The 18,948-nt window shown below is 36.4% G+C and overlaps 1 protein-coding gene across 1 annotated transcript in view; it reads left to right on the forward strand.

Annotated features, from left to right (window-relative positions):
• Positions 1-18,948, forward strand: part of LOC150100279 (E3 ubiquitin-protein ligase HERC2-like) — a 338,356-nt gene that overhangs the window by 308,406 nt on the left and 11,002 nt on the right. The window contains exon 22 of the mRNA XM_090402625.1: positions 10,311-10,509. Coding sequence (XP_090258751.1) covers positions 10,311-10,509 — 199 coding nt within the window. The remainder of the gene's footprint in view (positions 1-10,310; positions 10,510-18,948) is intronic.

Consider the following 18,948-nt stretch of genomic DNA (forward strand, 5'->3'; position numbering starts at 1 on the left):
ATCTTAAGTTTCTTGAAAATGGCAACGTGACATTGCTGAAATATTGAAGTATATTAAAATTTATTTTAATGTATATCCTAGTGACATTGTAATTTCCTTAAATTACTTAGTAAAAAATAGAATATTTATTAAAAAACTTTAATGTCAATACCTTCCTATATTTTGCAATTTTACATTGCCGTCATCAGGGATCACAAAAAAGAATGATATGTGCATGCAGTCACTAACATTGAGCAAATGAGGATGAATAAAGGCAACAGAAGTCGGGCCTAGAGTCCTAAACCATACCCTTTGCTCTTTTACAGAAGTAGATTGCCACCTCCCGCATTCTCCTAGCCAACACCAATGAAGCTATCCATGCACTGGAAGCATAGTTTGCCATGACACTGAATGTTGACCTTTGACAATCCTTTCTGCCATCTCAAATGATTCAGCAGACAAAGAATTTCAAAGAATAAGATGTAGGCACATTAAGAAATTTGAAAGTCTACAAAAAAACTCAGTTTCCAAACCTCAGCTACCTCCCAACATGGTAGTAAACTTATCTTCTGTTGCCTTGAAGCAATTAGTGCACTTGCACAAATTGCTTCAGGGCAATTTGTGCAAATTTGTGCAAAATGGCCATAACTTTGTAATAGTACCTAAGAAAATTCCAGCAGAGAAAATAATGAAACAAGTAGAAAGAAGTATCTGCAGTCTTCATAACCATATGGCTAACAACATCAGACTAGATGTACCCAGTATTCTCACCCAAGCTAAACCACCAAAAAGCAGCCTAACAAAAAAAAAAAAAAAGAATTCGAGGCTCTGCAAGAGATAAAAAGCAATAACAGAATAATAATCACCAAAGCATATCTGATAAGGGAAATGCCTCTGTGGTTTGAAACCAATCAGGTAAGCTTGCCTCTTTACTCTTAGATTGTTCTACCTACCTTCCTACAGACTGTGATCCCAGTAGCACTCAAATCAGAACACTCCATAGGCTCCTTAAAAAGGTTAGCTCTTTTTAAGGAGCTTACTGCCCCAAATTTGGGAAGTTTGCATTTTAAGATTGTCAGCCCAATGGCCATGACAACCCAATTTAGCCAACTAGGGGACACAGTTTAGGACTCTAGGCCTGACTTCTGTTGCCTTTATTCAGCCTCATCTGCTCAGTGTTAGTGCCTGCATGCACATATCATTGTTTGTTGTGATCCCTGATGAAGGCAATGTAACATTGCCAAAATATAGGAAGGTATTGATTCAAGTTGTTTTTTTTTTTAATTAATATTGTAGTATATGTTGTCATTTCCTGAAAAATTCAAAGCTTTTACTACTTTCCTGATATTTATATTCTATGGTTCTTACAAAAGTCTTCACATTGCTTTTGTTTCGCTAGTTCTTCACTGTTGTACATTTTTTCTCTGTAATATATTCTCTCAAAGCATAAGCTAACTTGCCAGGAACTTTTGATAAACTTCCTCTTTTCTTTGATTGCATCTTTAACTTCCTGAGTCCAGCCCAGAGTTCTGATATTTCTATTCTTGTAGACAACCTCACCACATGCCTCTCTGGCTAAATTATTCAATGTTTTCTTCAGGGTTTGTCACTGAATCTTCAACATTTTGTTCTTGATTTCAAACTCTTTCATTTTCTCTTGAATAAAGTATGTGTATTTGAGTCTATATCTCTGAAGGTTACTCACCTCTGAAAAGCTGATCAACATTGATTTGTTTTAAGACTATCTTAAATGCTCTTATTAAAAAAAAATAAAAATAAATAAAAAAAATCAGCTAACGCTTTTTTTCTAGATTTTTGAGTTTACAGGATGAAAAACCTGTTTCTTGGAGAAAAAACCCACTTCCCTGTGCCAGAGATTGACTAACTCAGGAACTGATCGAAAAAAGGTTTAGAAAAATGTTCCTCCAGTCGGCGACTAGACTCAAACTTATGTCTTTCTTCGTGCAGTCAAGCACTGTAGAGTGCAAATGCCACTTCTACTGAACTATAGTGCTCTTATTTTCAGTATGAAATTCAGTTTTATCATGCTTAAAATTAGTGGTGGTGACTTCCAATTTCAAATCCTCTTTATACTCTTGTGTCTTGAACCAGTGGGAAAAAATGTTATGAACAATAACATTGTCAATGAGACTTTCCTTACTTGTGTATTCTTTCCATGTGAATCGATGCACATTTTTATATTGGAACATGGTGTTAGTAATAACTAGTCCATGTGCAGAACAGAAATCCAGCAGGTACTTACCATTATTATTAGCTTTGCCCTTTTCTCCAAATTTTCTCAAACATTTCTACATATCTGATAACCATTTCTTTCTCTACTGTTTTGATCTCCGACAAGGACCAAATTTTCCTTTTTCATTGTGTCAGCTGCCTTCTCTAATGCCTTGAAAAATTCCTCCATTTCTTCCTTTATAGAACTTTTGGTGGGACAAGAGGGAAAAATAAGTCTTGTTCTGTTCCCCATTCTGATATTTGTCCATATTACTCTATTTGATGTTGCTCGGGACTTAAGATTATTCTTGTATTTAGTGCACTATGAGTCTTCCTTTTTTTCTTCCCATTTTTTTTCATCATTGCCCAGTTCTTTGTTGTAGATTTCAAAACTTCTCTAGTCTGATCTAAGTATATCTTTCTACATGAGCAGAGAATCTTGTATACAACCAGATGTTTATAAATAAACATCTAGTATAAATAAACAATTGCATACTAGTTAAAAATCTGGTTATTATCTGTCAAGCAAATCTACTTGATTGATAATAACAAATAATTTAAAAAATAAATTATTTGTTAAAATATAATCTAAAAAATAATTTAGCAAATTGCAAAAAAAAAAATATATATATATATATATATATCTCTCTGATTCTGCTGCAGAAATATAAACGTTTCTGTCTGCAGGAAACATATTTAAAACCAATAAGGAAAGAAACTTAATGAATTCCATTCCACTACTGTTTGCAAGGACAGAATTGGAGATGGTCCGGCTCATGGGGGTGTAGCTATCCTAGTGGGCAATCATACTCCTTTTCATCACGTACTGCTTAATACTACTCTGGAACCTGTAGTGATTCACATATCTGTAGGATTTCTTATTACATTATGTTCCATATATTTATCACTAGGTTATAAGTTAAATAAGATTGAACTTCATTGTATACTGCAACTTCCTCAGCCCATACTTGTCTCATGAATAACTTCAATGGATATAACACTATAGGGTAGTAGGAACACAAATGGACGAGGTTGTATTGTTGAGAAAATGCTTGATAATAATGACCTCTCCATATAATAATAGAGTCAATATTTTCTTTCATATGACTACCTGCTCATATTCTAAAATAGATCTTAAAATATACTCTGCTACTGTTTTTTCACTGCTCGTGTGGGCTATTGAAGAGAACATCTATGAAATTAATTATTTTCCTGTTACTTGCACTGTCTTTACAGGAACCATGCTCTCCTACATGCCTCTGTGAAAAAATAGACCCCACTCTGTGGAATAAATACTTTTTCTATTTTACAAAATTTAATGCTGAAGCAGTGAAGTATATAACAGATTTTATTGTCCAGGCAGCAAAAGTCACAATTCTAAAAACATCATCTTGATATCACTTGTATCCAAAACCTCGGTGGAAACATGAGTGCCAAGCAGATGGGGCACAGGGCTTATTTCGTAGCTACACTACCACATCTTCTGTGTGGTGTATCTTGTTACTACATCTGTTAATCAAACAACAAATTCATCAACTGTGTGGGATAGAATCTGGAAAATGAAAGGTATATATAGAACACATATTTTTAATTCCGTGGATCCTAAAGCCATGGATAACATTTTGGGAGAAAATTTTGCCAGAATCTCAACAAAAACTTCATATCCTTCTGTATTTTTAACTTGTGACAAAACATGTTATGTTAGATATCAGAGTCAAAAACAATCATGGATTTTATTTACTTCATCTATTAATCAAACAACAAATTCAAAAATTGTATAAAATGAAATTTGGAAGATGAAAGGTAGATGGAAAACACACCATTTTTTCCTACCTCTAATCATAATGGTGTGTTTGTTGCTGAACCCAAAACCACGACATACATTTTGAGAGAAAATTTTGTTTGAATCTCTGCAACAGTTTCATATCCTTCTGTATTTTTCACATTGAAAGAACAAGTGAAATGGCTGCTAAATTTTTCTACCAGTGGGCTAGAGCCATACAATCATCCATTTGTTAAGGAGGAACTAAAGAGAGCATTGTTATTCTTTCTCATCACAGTGCAGTGGGATTTGATCACATGCATGATAAAATATCTTCCATCACCTTCTCTGGATCTTCTTCTCTTAGTATATTAGCATTAGTCAGTTGTTAGCATAAGTCAGTTGTCATTACTATCCCTAAACCTGGAAAGGATTTAACACAAGCAAACAATTATTGACCTATCACTCTAACCAGTTGTCTTTGTAAAATATTGGAAAAAATGGTAAATGCAAGGCTTCAGTTGTACTTAGAAAGCAAGAAATATCTTTTCAACACACAGTGTAGCTTTCATGGATACCGATCAACATTGGACCATTAAGTCCATTTAGAAACATATATGAGAGATGCTTTCCTGAAACGAGAACATCTGGTTTGGCTTCTTTGACCTGGAAATAGCTTATGACACAATTTGGAGATAAGACATATTAAAAGACCTGTTTATTGTTGGTTTTAAGGGACACTTTCCTGTTTTTATTAAAAACATTCTGTCCAACTGGGTCTTCCAAGTCTGAGTGGGAAGCACGTTATCTCAGCAATATTCCCAAAATGAAGATTTTCTTTAAGGCTCTGTTTTAAATGCAGCACTCTTTGAAATCAAGATTATTTCAGTCACTGATAGTTTCACTTCCTCCCCATAGTATGCAATGCTCTTTTTGTCAGTGACTTCCCAATTTACTTTCACCTGCAATATGAGGGTAATTGAAAGACAATTTCAATGAGCAGTCATTCTTGTCTCTTCTTGCACTTGCAATAATTGGTTCAGAATTTTTCAGCCAAAAAATCTGTCTCGATACACTTCCACTGAAAAACTTATTTTTTGCCCAGATCCTGATTTAAGAATGAGACAAGATATTATTCCAGTAACACTAGAGAGGCTGAGTTCTTGGGACTAATCTTTAACAGAAAGCTTACCTTCATTACACATATTTATCAAACTTAGGAAGAAATGCAAAATAAACGCATTGACTATACTCCACAAACTATTCTCTACAGAATCAAGTGCAGATCTGTGTTTCTTGCTACATCTCTATTGTTTACTTTTATGGTCCAAGCTTCATTATGAGTCCCAGGTTTACAGTTTTGCATTTGAGAGCATGCTCTGATCCAATGGTTGGACCTTATCCATCTTCAAGGTATAAGAATAGCTACTGGTGTGTTTTGCACATTGCCCATTCAAAATCATTATGTTGAGGAAAATGAGCCCTTTTCTCAGCATTGGTAAGGTCAATATCAGACACTTCTGACTGTCATTTGCCTGTTATGCATGCATGTTAAAGAAATTATGCAAGTTATTAGCATGAATGTTACATGCACAACTCATAGCATCATTCCTCAATGGCAGGTGTGCACTCCATTCTGCAACGTCTCACTGTGCCAATTAAGGAAATCTCTTACTCTTCCAACTGTCTATATGCAGTTATTTAATGGACACAATGCAGTTCCCTCTGATTTCCTTCTTGTCTATACTGATGGTTCAAGATCTAAGACCTTTGTTGGTTGTGCTGCTTTGTTTCCTGACATTACTCTATCCCATCAGATCCCACTCGATTGTAGTAATTATACAACAGAATTATCAGCCAGAATTACCAGGACGTCCTACTTAAAGGATTCTACGATGACTTCTAAGGCCAGAACAGGCCATGCTAGGCCTAAATCCTCGATATGCATGATGATGATGAATTATCAGCACTGAGCATGTGTAATTTATATAGATTGATTGATTGATTTACAGGCAATCTCATCTCCTGTGTATTATCCACATCCAGTGCTTTGTGATGTTTTACAACTGTTGTACAAAATGAATGCACTTAATTTTGATATTCACTTGTGTTGTATTCCCAGCCACATTGGAATTAAGGGAAATAAGATTGCAGATGCAGCTGCAAAATCAGCTCATACTTTTTCCATGTTTTGTTTGACAGTCCCATATACAGACTTATAAGATCAAAGCTAATTGCCCAATGGCAGTCTTCATTGTAAGAAGCTCTGACAAACAAATTGCATGAAATGAAGTTAGAAATTAAGCATTGACAGTCTAATCAACAAAGAAACAGAAGAGAGGAAGTTGTTCTTGCTAGGCTCTTCATGGGTCACAGTCATTTTACACATTCTTATTTACTGAATTCTGATGACCCACCTATGGTTGAAAAATGCAACATGCATCTTACCATTTGTCATATGCTGGGAGTGCCATGACTTCATATGAGAGAAAGAAATGGAATTTTTACTCATCTAGCTGAGCCATATACTCAAGCAGATGTTATCAGACTTGGACAAATTGCATGACATTTTTAATTTTTACAAATAATTAATTTATATAAGCAGATTTTGATTATGAATTTCATTTTTGTGTAGATAGTACTTAGCTTAGTTTATAATTTTTTTTAAATTTTGCTTTTTGTACAGATATGTTACTTATTAATTTATTGCTTTATAATATTTATTTATTACCTTGTGTTCTGTTGTAACTTTGTTTTGGCACAATATGATCTTTGCCATCCTTGCACCAGTAATCCATCCTACCATCAAACAGTCAGGCCATTGAACCACTTAAAAGGGAAAGAAGATTCACTATATTATATAGCATCCACCTCCTATGAATCAGGAAGAAAGGATTGTTAGTGATAATTGAGACCATTAGGATAATTGGAATGATAAATTTTTCAGAATGAAGCTGGAGTTCAATGTTCAGATAATAGGTAAAGACAAATAACAAACATAAGAATCATTGATTTATACTTTTCTGATGTTATGCAATTGACTCTTTGGAGTTATGGCTTAAGTGACTAAGGCCATGAGGACAGTGTATTTTGTCTGCTAATATGTATGTTTGGCCCATTTATCTGTTTTCAGAATGAAAGACCTGTGTTTCTTGAAGAAAAACTCTGCAACCTCTGTATGAAAATAACTAACTCATCTTCAGTTGAAATCCATTATAAAGATCTTTGCCTTCAAAGATGCATTGTTGATACCAAATGAGCTTGGTAGATCCTCTTATATTAAGGAGAGGTTTCAGTTGAGATGATATGTAAAACAACACATTACAAATATTGGAAGGATAATTTTCATGATAGGTTTGGCCTAAAAATAGGGGTTATAGATTAGCTTTGAGATAGCCAAGATAGCATGCATCATTGTGTCTAACTAGGCTAAACCTTGAAAGTAAAAAAAATGTGTACTGAATGAAATATTCACCTACTAAAACATTGGTTCTGGGTGTGCCAAACTTTCACTAGCCATAGTCTCTGCTTACAATTTAGTTGGCTTGTTAGTGTATCCCCACAGATATGCCTCTCCAAAATAGGCATCTAACTATGAGGGTGGATCTCTCTAAGAATGAATGAATGAACGAACATAGGCAGGGATAGCAGAGGAAAGACTAAAGATCTTTAACTTTTGCTCTTAGAGGAGTGATTCTCTGTCATTTTAGGTTATAGCTTTAAAATGGCTAATTTCATAGGCCAACTGTCTGGTAATTTGCTGTATTGAAGCTAATGAAAGTACTTCAGGAAGAATCTGGGTTCCTGCTGGGTGTTCCCAGAAGGCATTAAACAGGACGCACCAATGCCACAGTTTGCAAATGGGTCTAGTGAACTTCTTCATGCATTCATGATTCTTTGCTGAAAATATAGACAAAAGGATTATGGCTCAGCAAGGAGTCCCTTACTTTATAATATAAATATATTACATAAAGGGAGGAAAAAAAACTTTCCTATTCCATTTCACAAATATATGTGGTCTCTCTAACTTCTGAAATATTCATTTCCGTCATTTTGCTGAAGCATGCCTTCATTTTCTAATGGAAATGTGACTTTCAATTTCTACAGTCACCACTCATATCACTTTTCCCATATGCACTTTTAGAATCTCTTGCATTTTTTCCATCTTCTTTATCTAATAGTCTATATGCCTTATTCTGTCAGATTCATCTGTTGTATCTATCAATTTCCTAATACCACCAACCATTCTGAACTGTACATTTCCTTTCTTTATATCCAGATTTTATTTTGTCCAATTCAATTTTGAATAATATCCAAGTTCAGTGGCTTAGGTATCATTGTCCAAGTTGCCCAGACATTCACTATTTCCCCAGGATTCATAAAAGGGAAAAAATTTCCTTTGAACACCACCTCAATTGATTTGACCAGTAGATCAGCATGCCATTGCAGACTTCAAGATGAAGTTCCATATGCTCACTTTCAAACAATATTTTTTTCTTCTCAGTGCTGAATTCGCTTGGTGTCTTCATCATCGGTCACTACTTAGAAGGCAAGTTAACATTAAAAAAATATATGTATATGAATTAGTTATAACATCAGAAATACTCTGTTTCAGGTATTCTGATTAGTTCAGAATATGAGAAAATGTGAGCCAAAAGTCATCAGCAGCATGGATAATTTTGCAGTTCCAACTTGTGGCCAATTTTTAAAGGGTTTAAAACCATCAAACAACAAAAAATAAATAAAATGAAGTGACACAGCTTATAGCAAATCTCCAGTCTCATTCCAGCGAGAATGGGGCAGCTTGTCCAGTCTCATTTCAGTGATCTCTTTGAAGAAGAAATCCTCAGCATCATAAAGAAACTGTCAGATATACAGAGATAACGAAAGAACAATGCAAAATCTGTAGGAAATTATTGAAGAGGTGCACAAACTGAAATCATTATCTCCATATGACTCTGATTATGAATTGGTTCATTGAGTCTCATATTGAACCATGTGCTTGGGTTCATCGGTAGCATAGTGACTAGTATCTCCGCCTGTCATGCGGGAGACCGGGGTTTGATTCCCTCGCCGGGGAGTTGGAAGAAAGGCGGTATGTTGCCTTTCAATTGGAAAAGGCCTAAGCTCGAGTCTCGTCATGACGGGAGGAATCTTTGGCTAACTCACCTTCGATTGAAAAAGTTCATACAATCTCATACGGAGGTAGCAGGGTTTTTTCCTCCCGGAAACTCTGGTTTTTCATCCTGCATACAGACAAATCAGCCCTTCAGAACACACGCAATTTACAGACAAAAAATACTAGCTGTGATGTTGGTGGGCAGTAGATGGTGCTGATGTAGATGATTGGTAGTAGAGGTTCGGTGTAGTGGTGGAGACGGAAAGTTGTACAATAGGTGTCCTCCCGCGATGAGTCTTTGGACTCCTTGGAGGTGTCACGAATAATAATAATTATCTTGAATGATATATCAAAATCAAAACAGATGAAAATTGAATCTTTTTTTAAGAAGAATGTGAATCACTCCTTGCTCATTCAGAAGACTATCAAGAATCTATCCCCTCCACATCAGGCATCCAAATTTTTTTATTCTTCACACACACCAGTGATATTAGAAAAAGAGAAATGTGTGCTGGCTTTGTCTTTCTAAATATAATTGGTGTGATGCTAAGGCTCAAGCAACTATGAAAAAGTTGCAAGTGCAGAATGTCATGTAATAAAACTGACTTTATCTGATAGGGAACACCTTTTCACATGTCTCACGAAAGATATGCAACACTGTTCATTGAATTAATGAACTGTGATTCCATACATGGAGGACTCGGTTGTTTGAGAAGCTGCTAAAGCTTTTTTTTTATAATTAATTTTATTTTTTAGTTTTAGTTTCTAGCAGGTTTCCGAATAAGACATTTTACATAAAATCTTGTTACATTTTTCAAGTTTTTTTACGGTTGCATTTATTTTAACATATTCTTTATTAGAACACCATAATAGCAATAATTAGCTAATTTTATTGATAAAAACCAAAACAAAAAATCGCTTGCCAATTGTGAAATTCTCCCACCTTGTTATTTCTTTAGTTCCAAGTAATTAGTTAAGACCCACTTTATGGTGCATTAGACTGTTTTTGTTTGTTTGTTTAATATTTCAAAATTCTTTTCCTTTTCCAGCGTTTTCAGAAGTGTTTCAGTTTATAACAGTGAGTGCAAGTACATTACATTTTCTTCTGATCTGTTTCAGAATTATATTTCAAACCATAAAAATAAAGTGGTACAGCACTATTATTTTTATAATTTTTTTAATGCTTCTAAACTTAAAAAAAAATTTTTTTTCTTTCAGAAAGCCTGAAGATTGGACATTATCCTGGGGTGGAAGTGGTATTATTTATGGCTGGGGACACAACCATAAAGGTCAGTTAGGAGGAGTTGAAGGTGCAAAAGTAAAGCTTCCAACTCCTTGTGAAGCTGTCACATCATTTAGACCAGTACAGATTGTTGGAGGAGAACAAACTCTATTTGCTGTTACAGCTGATGGAAAGGTAATAATGTTACTACATATTACAGCATTGTCTTTTTTATAGGTGTTTTTATGGGTCCTATTCCTTTGAAACCAATTCCTATACTTTCCTCTGATCATGTCAAAACTCAAGCAATCACTGGTCAATATCCATACACAATTCAACTTCAATCTTATTGAAACAACTTTCATATTTCTCCTTCATTCCATATAATTCATTACTTTGGAACAGCCTTTCCCATGTTTGTTTTTCCCAATGAACACAAACTCCAGCTCTTCTAGAAATGCATTAACGATTCCTTCTTTCTCCATAACCATTTGCCCACACATGGCACTGTTGTGTTGTAGGTTTTGTGTCCTCTCATGTGTGTGTGGTTGATATTTACAAAAAAAATGAAAATAAACACACACACACACACAAAATACTGTAATTCCATTATTTAACCACCCTCCCAGCTGAAGTGGATCAGATAAACAAAACACCTTATTTTTTATGACATATTATTATAATAATAATAATTATTATTATACTTATAATTGTGACACCTCCAAGGAGTCCAAAGACTCATTGAGGGAGGGCACCTACTCTGCAACTCTGTCTCCATCATCTACACCAGTGCCATCAACTGCTCACCACCACCGCTAGTATAAATTGCATATGTTTTTATGGCCAATTTGTCTGTATGCAGGATGAAAAATCCTAGTTTCAAGGAGAAAAAAAACCCTGCTACCTCTGTATGAGATTGGTTAATTCATTCTTCAATTGAAAAATTCCATATAATGATTATTCCCTTCACAACGAGAATCGAACTAGACGTTTTCCAATTAAAGTGTGCAATGCCGTGTAGCACATTAATTACTATGTAGCATATAGTAATAGCATATAATAATAACCATAAATTTATAGTAATGTGTAATTACTATAAATTTCTGAATGGATATTATAGGTTATTATTAAGAGAGACCTCCAGGGAGTCAGAGACTCATCGAGGGAGGCACATGCAACATGCACCAGCTATCATACTTATTCTTGGATTCATTCACACTACTTGCATTCACAACATGCAATGGCAATCCATTCCAGTCACGCACCACCCTATGAGAGAAAAATCTAGCCCTCATCCCTTTCTTAGCAGCATTCATTCTTAGCTTCCAAGGATGCCCTCTTGTCCTTTCTCCACCCTCCATAAATTGAAAAATTCCATCAATTGAAATCTTGTATGACCCTTTCAGAAGTTTGTAAGTCTCGATCATATAACCCTCTTTCTCCTGTTTGCTAGTGTCTGCAGTCTGCAAATTCTCAGTCTGTCATCATAATCAGTATTCAACAATCCTGATATCATTATTAACACTCTTCTTTGCATTCTCTCCAGTATATCAGAATTACAACAGAAACCAGGAAACCACACCTGCGCACAATAGTCCAAGTGAAAAATAGTCCAAGTCAAGGCCTTGTAAAGAGGTAAAATGACAACCCTTATCTTTACATGTAAATGTTTGTTTAGAATTGCAATTATCTTTTGAGTTGTATTTGCATCTTTGCTACATGACCTCTGAACTTCAACTTCCTATCTACTAACACTCCAAGATCCCTAGCCTCATCAGTTTCTTCAAACATAATCCCACCAATATATTGGATATCTAATCACACTGAAGTGAATGACTTTACATTTACTGACATTGAACTGACATCCACTTTCCCATGCCCACAATTGCAGTGTATTCAAATCATTCTGCAAGTACTTCATATCAGCAGCATTCCTGATTACCCTACCTATCTTTGCATCATCAGAAAATAGCTGAATGTCGCTTGTCAAATCCTTCCCAATATCATTAATGAATAGATTGAATAATAGTGGACCAAGCACTGATCCTTGTGGTACACCACTTGTTACCTTAAATCTTGCAGACTCATATCCCCCCCCCCCGTATACCACTTTTTGATATCTGTCAGTCAGCCATCCTCTTATCCATGCTAATATTCTATAACCCAAACCCATATTCTCCGATTTATGCAACCGTCTACCATGCTGTATTCTGTCAAAGGCCTTAGCAAAATCCAAAAGTATCATGGTGTATCCGTTCTCCTTGTCTAGTTCAGTGGTAACATTATGATAGAATGTGGTCAAGTTGCTACAACATGACCTTCCCTTAGTAAACCCATGTTGCTCATTGCCAAGTAGATTCACTGTCAACCCATTTCTGAATGCGAGCCCTAACCTATTTTTCCAAAATCTTCAGCACCACCCTTGTGCAATGGAATTACCATACATTTCTTCCATTCCTATGGAATATTCCCTGTTCTGAGACTCATGTTCAAACAGCCTGGTCAGAGGAATAGCAGTTCAGCTGAATACTCTTTTAGCACATGTGCTGATATCTGATCAGTCTCTATTGCTGAATTCTTATTAAATTTGTGCAACAGCTCTAATACCTCGTCCTCACACACTGAGTTTCTTTATCCGGTGAAGAGGTAGCAGAGAGCTCAATGTGGCATACACCAGGTTTGATAGCTTTTAACAACATGGGCACTCATTAGTTGAACAATCTCTTCTGCGTCAGTAACTCTCACGGCATCTGCATTTAGAAGAGTTATTCATTCTTTGCAGCATATTGATAGAATGCTTGTGGGTTTCTTTAGCATGCAGAGCCAGTTTCTTTTCATACTCAGACTTTGCTTTCCATACAACAGTTGTGACTGTCCTGCTGCTTATAACTTTCATAACGGACATCATCCTTATGCACATGGTATTCCTTCCACATCATCCTTTTTCGTACGAATCTCTTGCTTAATAAGCTTACACATACATTTGACATTACCCTGTTTATTCTTCAAACTCTTGGGACACATTCTGATATCACATCATTTAAGTATTATTTAAATGCTTCCTATTCAATATCTATATTCTTCCCATCCAGCAACCGATCCTATTCCACTGAACTCAGGATTCTCCTCCGTTGATCATAATTTCCTGCTTTATATTTCATCATGTAAGCTTTTCTGAATTGAACATTCATAAACTTAGTCACTTCCCAAGTGAGTACCGTATGATCACTGTCACCAACTTCAGGCAGAATAGTTACGTCTTTAACTGAAACGCTCTCTGACACTCTTTGACCTTGAGTTCCTTCTGCCACATGCTGCTTGAAAAAGTTATTTTGCAACAGCTCAATAAATGCATTTTCATTCTTCTCATGAGATTCTACTGCTACCCAATCAATATTTGGATAAAGTCTCCTGTTATGATTACTCTTTTGCACTCATCTTTTTTATTTGGTGATGCATTTCTTCATCACTAGCAACCGATCCACCAGGTCTGTAACAATGCCCCACTGTGTAATTGATCTAGTTAGATTCCACCTCACTCCACATGGCTTCAAACTCACTTCCACATGAAAAATTGTTACTAGTATTGCAGTCATAGGTCTCAACTCTAACTGGATTCAGGACCTTTGATATCATTAGCAGCACCCCCCCCCCCTCCTCTCCTATCCTGTCTGTCCTTCCTAAAAATACTATACCCTTGACACTCAATACCAGTTAGTATGTCTGATTCTGTTTACCAGGTCTCATTAATGCCTTCAATCTGAAGTCCCAACATATTGACTAAGTCAATAAACTCTATCCATTTGTTTCTGATACTCCTAGCATTTGTGTACCTATTTATTCTTTTGTATACTCTTGTCTGCAGTCTGCATGACACAGTTGGCCAACTTGCAGATCTCTATTTGCCATATACATGTAGACATCTTTGCACATATTGGATAGGTCTGAACCAGACGAACACAAAGTCATAATCGTTCTCTCCTTGTCAACATTTCCATCAAAAGCCCACACATTGAATCGTTTGCCACACAGTTATATAACATTTTCGCTCTTACACTCACATTCTCACCATTCCTCCCATTATAATTTAGTTTCCCTGACTCTCTGTGTTAGGTATCATGCCAGTTATTAGTTTTCCTAGACTCCCGATACCAAATGCATTTAGGTGTAGGCCATCCCTCTTATACAAATCCAATCTTACCTCAAACTCACTCCATACATCCAAAAACTCCCATCCTTCCCTTCTACACAGCCTACACATTGAATCGTTTGTCATCATAGCCCTTCTTCTTAATTCATTTTTATCATATCGAGGCAAAATACTGATGATTTTCACTTTCTTGCCTCTTCCAACAACCCTTTCTTGTTCTCTCTCATACTGAACTTATTTCCTGATGAAATTTTTCGTTATTATGCAAGGTTGACAAAAATACGAGTCATCCAGGAAAGTTAAGTTTGTATGTGGTTAAGAAAGGAATAGGAGCTAGATTTTTCTTCCATAGAACAGTGAGTGATGGAGTGGAACAGTTTGCCTGTTGAAGTAGTAAGTGCTTCTACTGTGAGTTTAAGAGACAGTATGATAGCTGGTGTGGGTGATATATGGCCTCTCTCTGAAGGTATCAGATAATAATGACAAAATACAGTCATTAACTCTTTGCTAGAAATTTCTTTCATTGTACTAGGCTTTGCAATTTATTGATTTTGCAAGGCAAACAAAATAAATAAATTACACTTTTTACTTTTAAAGGCATTCCCACTGTTCAGCAGTTGCCTTGTAGTTCCCTTCTCCACTGTAACCAGTCATCCCAGGACCCTTCATATAACCTTCTGGCTCACATTACCTACACACCTCCTCCTCCTCTTCATGTATCTCAAGGCTGTTCTCTCTTCTGTCTTCCTGGTGGTGAACCACTTTCTTAGCCCATCTCTCTCTCTCCTGTGACATCTGTTAAACTTGCCAGCACCACTGTAAGATCAGTGTTCCAAGTGATCCATCAAACTTTCTTGCAAATTCAATTTTCTCCATAACAGTCTCATTTTAAACTCTTTGAAGGTGAGATATACACATACTTTGTTGTATGCCATCCTTCATTACACTCTTCTGCCTCACATTCAATGTCTCTCCTTCTCCTCCATACAGCAGAACACTCTGATGAACACCCTATTCATTTGGAGTATTCTTATTCTTCTTATTATTATTATTCGTGACACCTCCAAGGAGTCCGAAGACTCATCGCGGGAGGACACCTACTATTATACAACTGTCGCAACCACTACACTGAACCTCTACTACCAATCATCTCCATCAACGCCATCTACCACCCACCTTCACCACCACTACAAGTAGTATTTTTGTCTGTAAATTGCATGTGTTCTGAAGGGCCAATTTGTCTGTATGCGGGATGAAAAACCTGAGTTTCCGGGAGGGAAAAAACCCTGCTACCTCCATATGAGATTGGCTAACTCACAGTTGATTGAAAATCGTCCACATAAAGATTCCTCCCGTCACAACGAGAATCGAACTTAGGCCTATTCAATCGAAGGGCGCAATGTACCGTCGTTCCTCCAATTGCGCTACTGAGGCACTGATCCTCTTGGTTTCCTGTTGAATGTCTCAACTCCATAGTACACCATCCAATTGCTCAATAACATTATGGGCTTTGATACAATCATCTACATCTTTCTTACATGTTTCTGACTTATGAATAATAGATCTTAAGTATCTGAAATGATCTATTGCCTTGCCTTTACCGACTAGGAGATCTAGGTCTCTGCCTTCTTCACCAACCATCAAATATTTCACCTTGGTAAAATTAACTTCTAGACCTCCCATGCTGTAAATATCATCAATTTCTTCATCATAACATCAGTGTAATCCTGATCTTGATCAATTATCACTTGGCCATCTGCAGACAATAGTGGATGAATCATTGACACTGTTTCAGATCTCAGTTTCCATTCATCTACATGAAGCATCCCAATGTGCCAGCACTACATCAAGTAAATCTTAAACAGGATCAGTGACATCCTTATCTCAGACCTCTGGATGTTACAAAATCAGGTAATACTAGTCCACCACACTTAACAGCTGCTCTGCACCTTCTATGTATTCTCTCAATCATCATCAATTTGAGTCAATTAAATTGATGATTGATTCACTCACATTCATCTTCCTCGTCACTCCTAAAAGTCTGCTAATGGGAACTGAATCATAGGTCACTCATCTCTGAACGAGGGTGGCTGAAAATTTCTCTGGTAACAACACTATTGGGAAATTTTTTTTTAGTTGGTACATCTGCCATAAGCATCCATGTGAAATTGCATGCCATACTATCAAGTAGTTTGTTTTATACAACTGACTGAAGCAAAAGTGTTGTCTGTATCCCTTGAAATGGATAAAATTGAGTATCAGGCAGTTCTAAAATTCTTTGTAAAAGAAGGTTTAATGGCAAAAGAAATTCATTTGAAGTTCATAAAAGTTTATGGGCACTCTTCTCCTTCATTTTTGACAATTAAGAAATGAGCTGCCAAGTTTAAATGTGGCCGTTCCAGCCTTAAAGATGATCCACCTGAAGGACGTCCAAAAAGTGTAACAACACCAGAGATCATTGATCAAGTGCACGATATGGTATTGGATAACCGGCAAGTCAAAGTGCATGAAATTGCTGAGACTATAGGCATTTCAAAAGAACGTGTTGAATATATTTTGCATGAAGAATTGCAAATGAAAAAGCTTTGTGCAAGATGGGTGCCACAGAAGATCAAAAACGCACTCGCATGAAAATCTCAAAACAGTGCTTGAAGCATTTTAACAAGAATAAAACTGATTTTGTGCATCGATTTATTACTATGGATGAGACTTGAATTCACCATTACACACCAGAATCCAAACAGTGGTCAAAACAGTGGATAGAAGCTTGTTGTTCAGCGCCAAAGAAAACAAAGTTGGTTCCATCATCAGGAAAGGTCATGATATCGGTGTTTTGGGATGCTAAAGGCATTTTGTTTATTAATTATCATGAAAAGGGTAAAACAGAAACCAGGGAATATTATTCTGATCTTTTAACCAGACTAGACAAAAAAATTTGTGAGAAAAAACCCATTTTGCAGAAGAAAAAAAATCATCTTTCATCAGGACAATGCACCCCTGACAAAGGTGTTTTGGCAATGGGAAAATTAAGGGATCTGCACTATGAATTGTTGGAACATCCACCTTATTTCCCAGATTTGGCTCCCTCTGACTTCTGTCTCTTCCCAAAACTAAAACTCTTCCTCCTGGTGAGTGTTTTTCTTCAATTCAAGAGATGATTGCAGCTGTAGAGGGGTATTTTGCAGATCTTACTGAGAACCAGTACAGGGGCGGAATAATGGCACTGGAGCATCGCTAGAATGAATGTATTAGTCTTAAGGAAGATTTTGTTGAAAAATAAAAATTATTTTGTAATTATAAATTCATTTTTTTCATTGTTAGGCTGAGAAATTTTCGGACCACCCTCGTATTCTCTCCACCACCTCCCTTGACTTGTCAATATGTTCTTCAACGTTCAAGTAACTTTGAGCTGTTTTGACAGCCTTTGTAATATGCCCTCTACACTTCAACTCTCTGTCCACCATCACTACCAAATCTCTAGCCTCATCAATTTCCTACAATACACTCAATACACTACCATGAATGTAATACATAGTATATAATCTTTTCTTCCCAATATGTAAACCATACACTTTGCCACATTAAACTAATAACTAGTATTCTTTACTCTTACTGTCAGCTTATTTAAATCATTTTGCAGGATCTCTACATCACCTTTATTAACTGAATATCCCCCCCCTTCCTCATATCATTCCATACATCAATAATATACAAATTCAACAATAGTGACCTTAGTACATATTCCTATGACACTCCATGTGCTATTCTCTGGTGTTTGTCAATCATCTCCCCCCCCCATTCATGCCACCAGCTTCATATCCATCCATCTTATGTAATAAGATGGCCGTCTTGGTTGGCCGAGTGGTTAGCATATCCACTCTCCAGCCAAAAGGCTGCGGGTTCGAATCCTGCCATTGGCATGGTTGTTTGTGAAAATATTAGTGGTGGTCTGCAGTAGATGGCGTTGGTGGATTTGGTGGTGGAGATGGAGTCATGGAGTAGATGCCCTCCCTTGATGAGTCTTCAGACTCCCTGGAGGTGTCACGTAATAATAATAATAATGGTTTTCCATATGGTATCCTGTCAAATGCCTTTGCAAAATCCAGTACTATTGTGACGTAACCATTTCCTTATCCATCTCAGCTGCTACTCTATCATAAAATGTGAGTAAATGTAAAGGGAGGACCTACCTTTCACAAAGCCATGCTGCTTGTCATTCTTGTTGACTCATTCCTGAATTTTACAAAGGCATTTGACAGAATACCATATGGAAAACTGTTACATAAGATGGATTGATTATCCTAAACCAGTTACTAGGATTCCTTAACCATTATTCCTGAGATACTAATTGGTCTGTAATTTTCTTCTTCTTCTTCTTCTTCTTGGAGCTTCTTTTATATAAAGAAACTACTTTGTCCTCTTGCTTTCTTTCTCTCTCTCTCTCTCAAAACCTTGCCAGAATTGAGACTTAGATTAAACATTTG

The sequence above is a fragment of the Typopeltis vanoorti genome, chromosome 13 (genome assembly GCF_054136105.1).
Source record: "Typopeltis vanoorti isolate ZY-2024b chromosome 13, IOZ_Tvanoo_1.0, whole genome shotgun sequence".
Classification (NCBI taxonomy): Eukaryota; Metazoa; Arthropoda; class Arachnida; order Uropygi; family Thelyphonidae; genus Typopeltis; species Typopeltis vanoorti.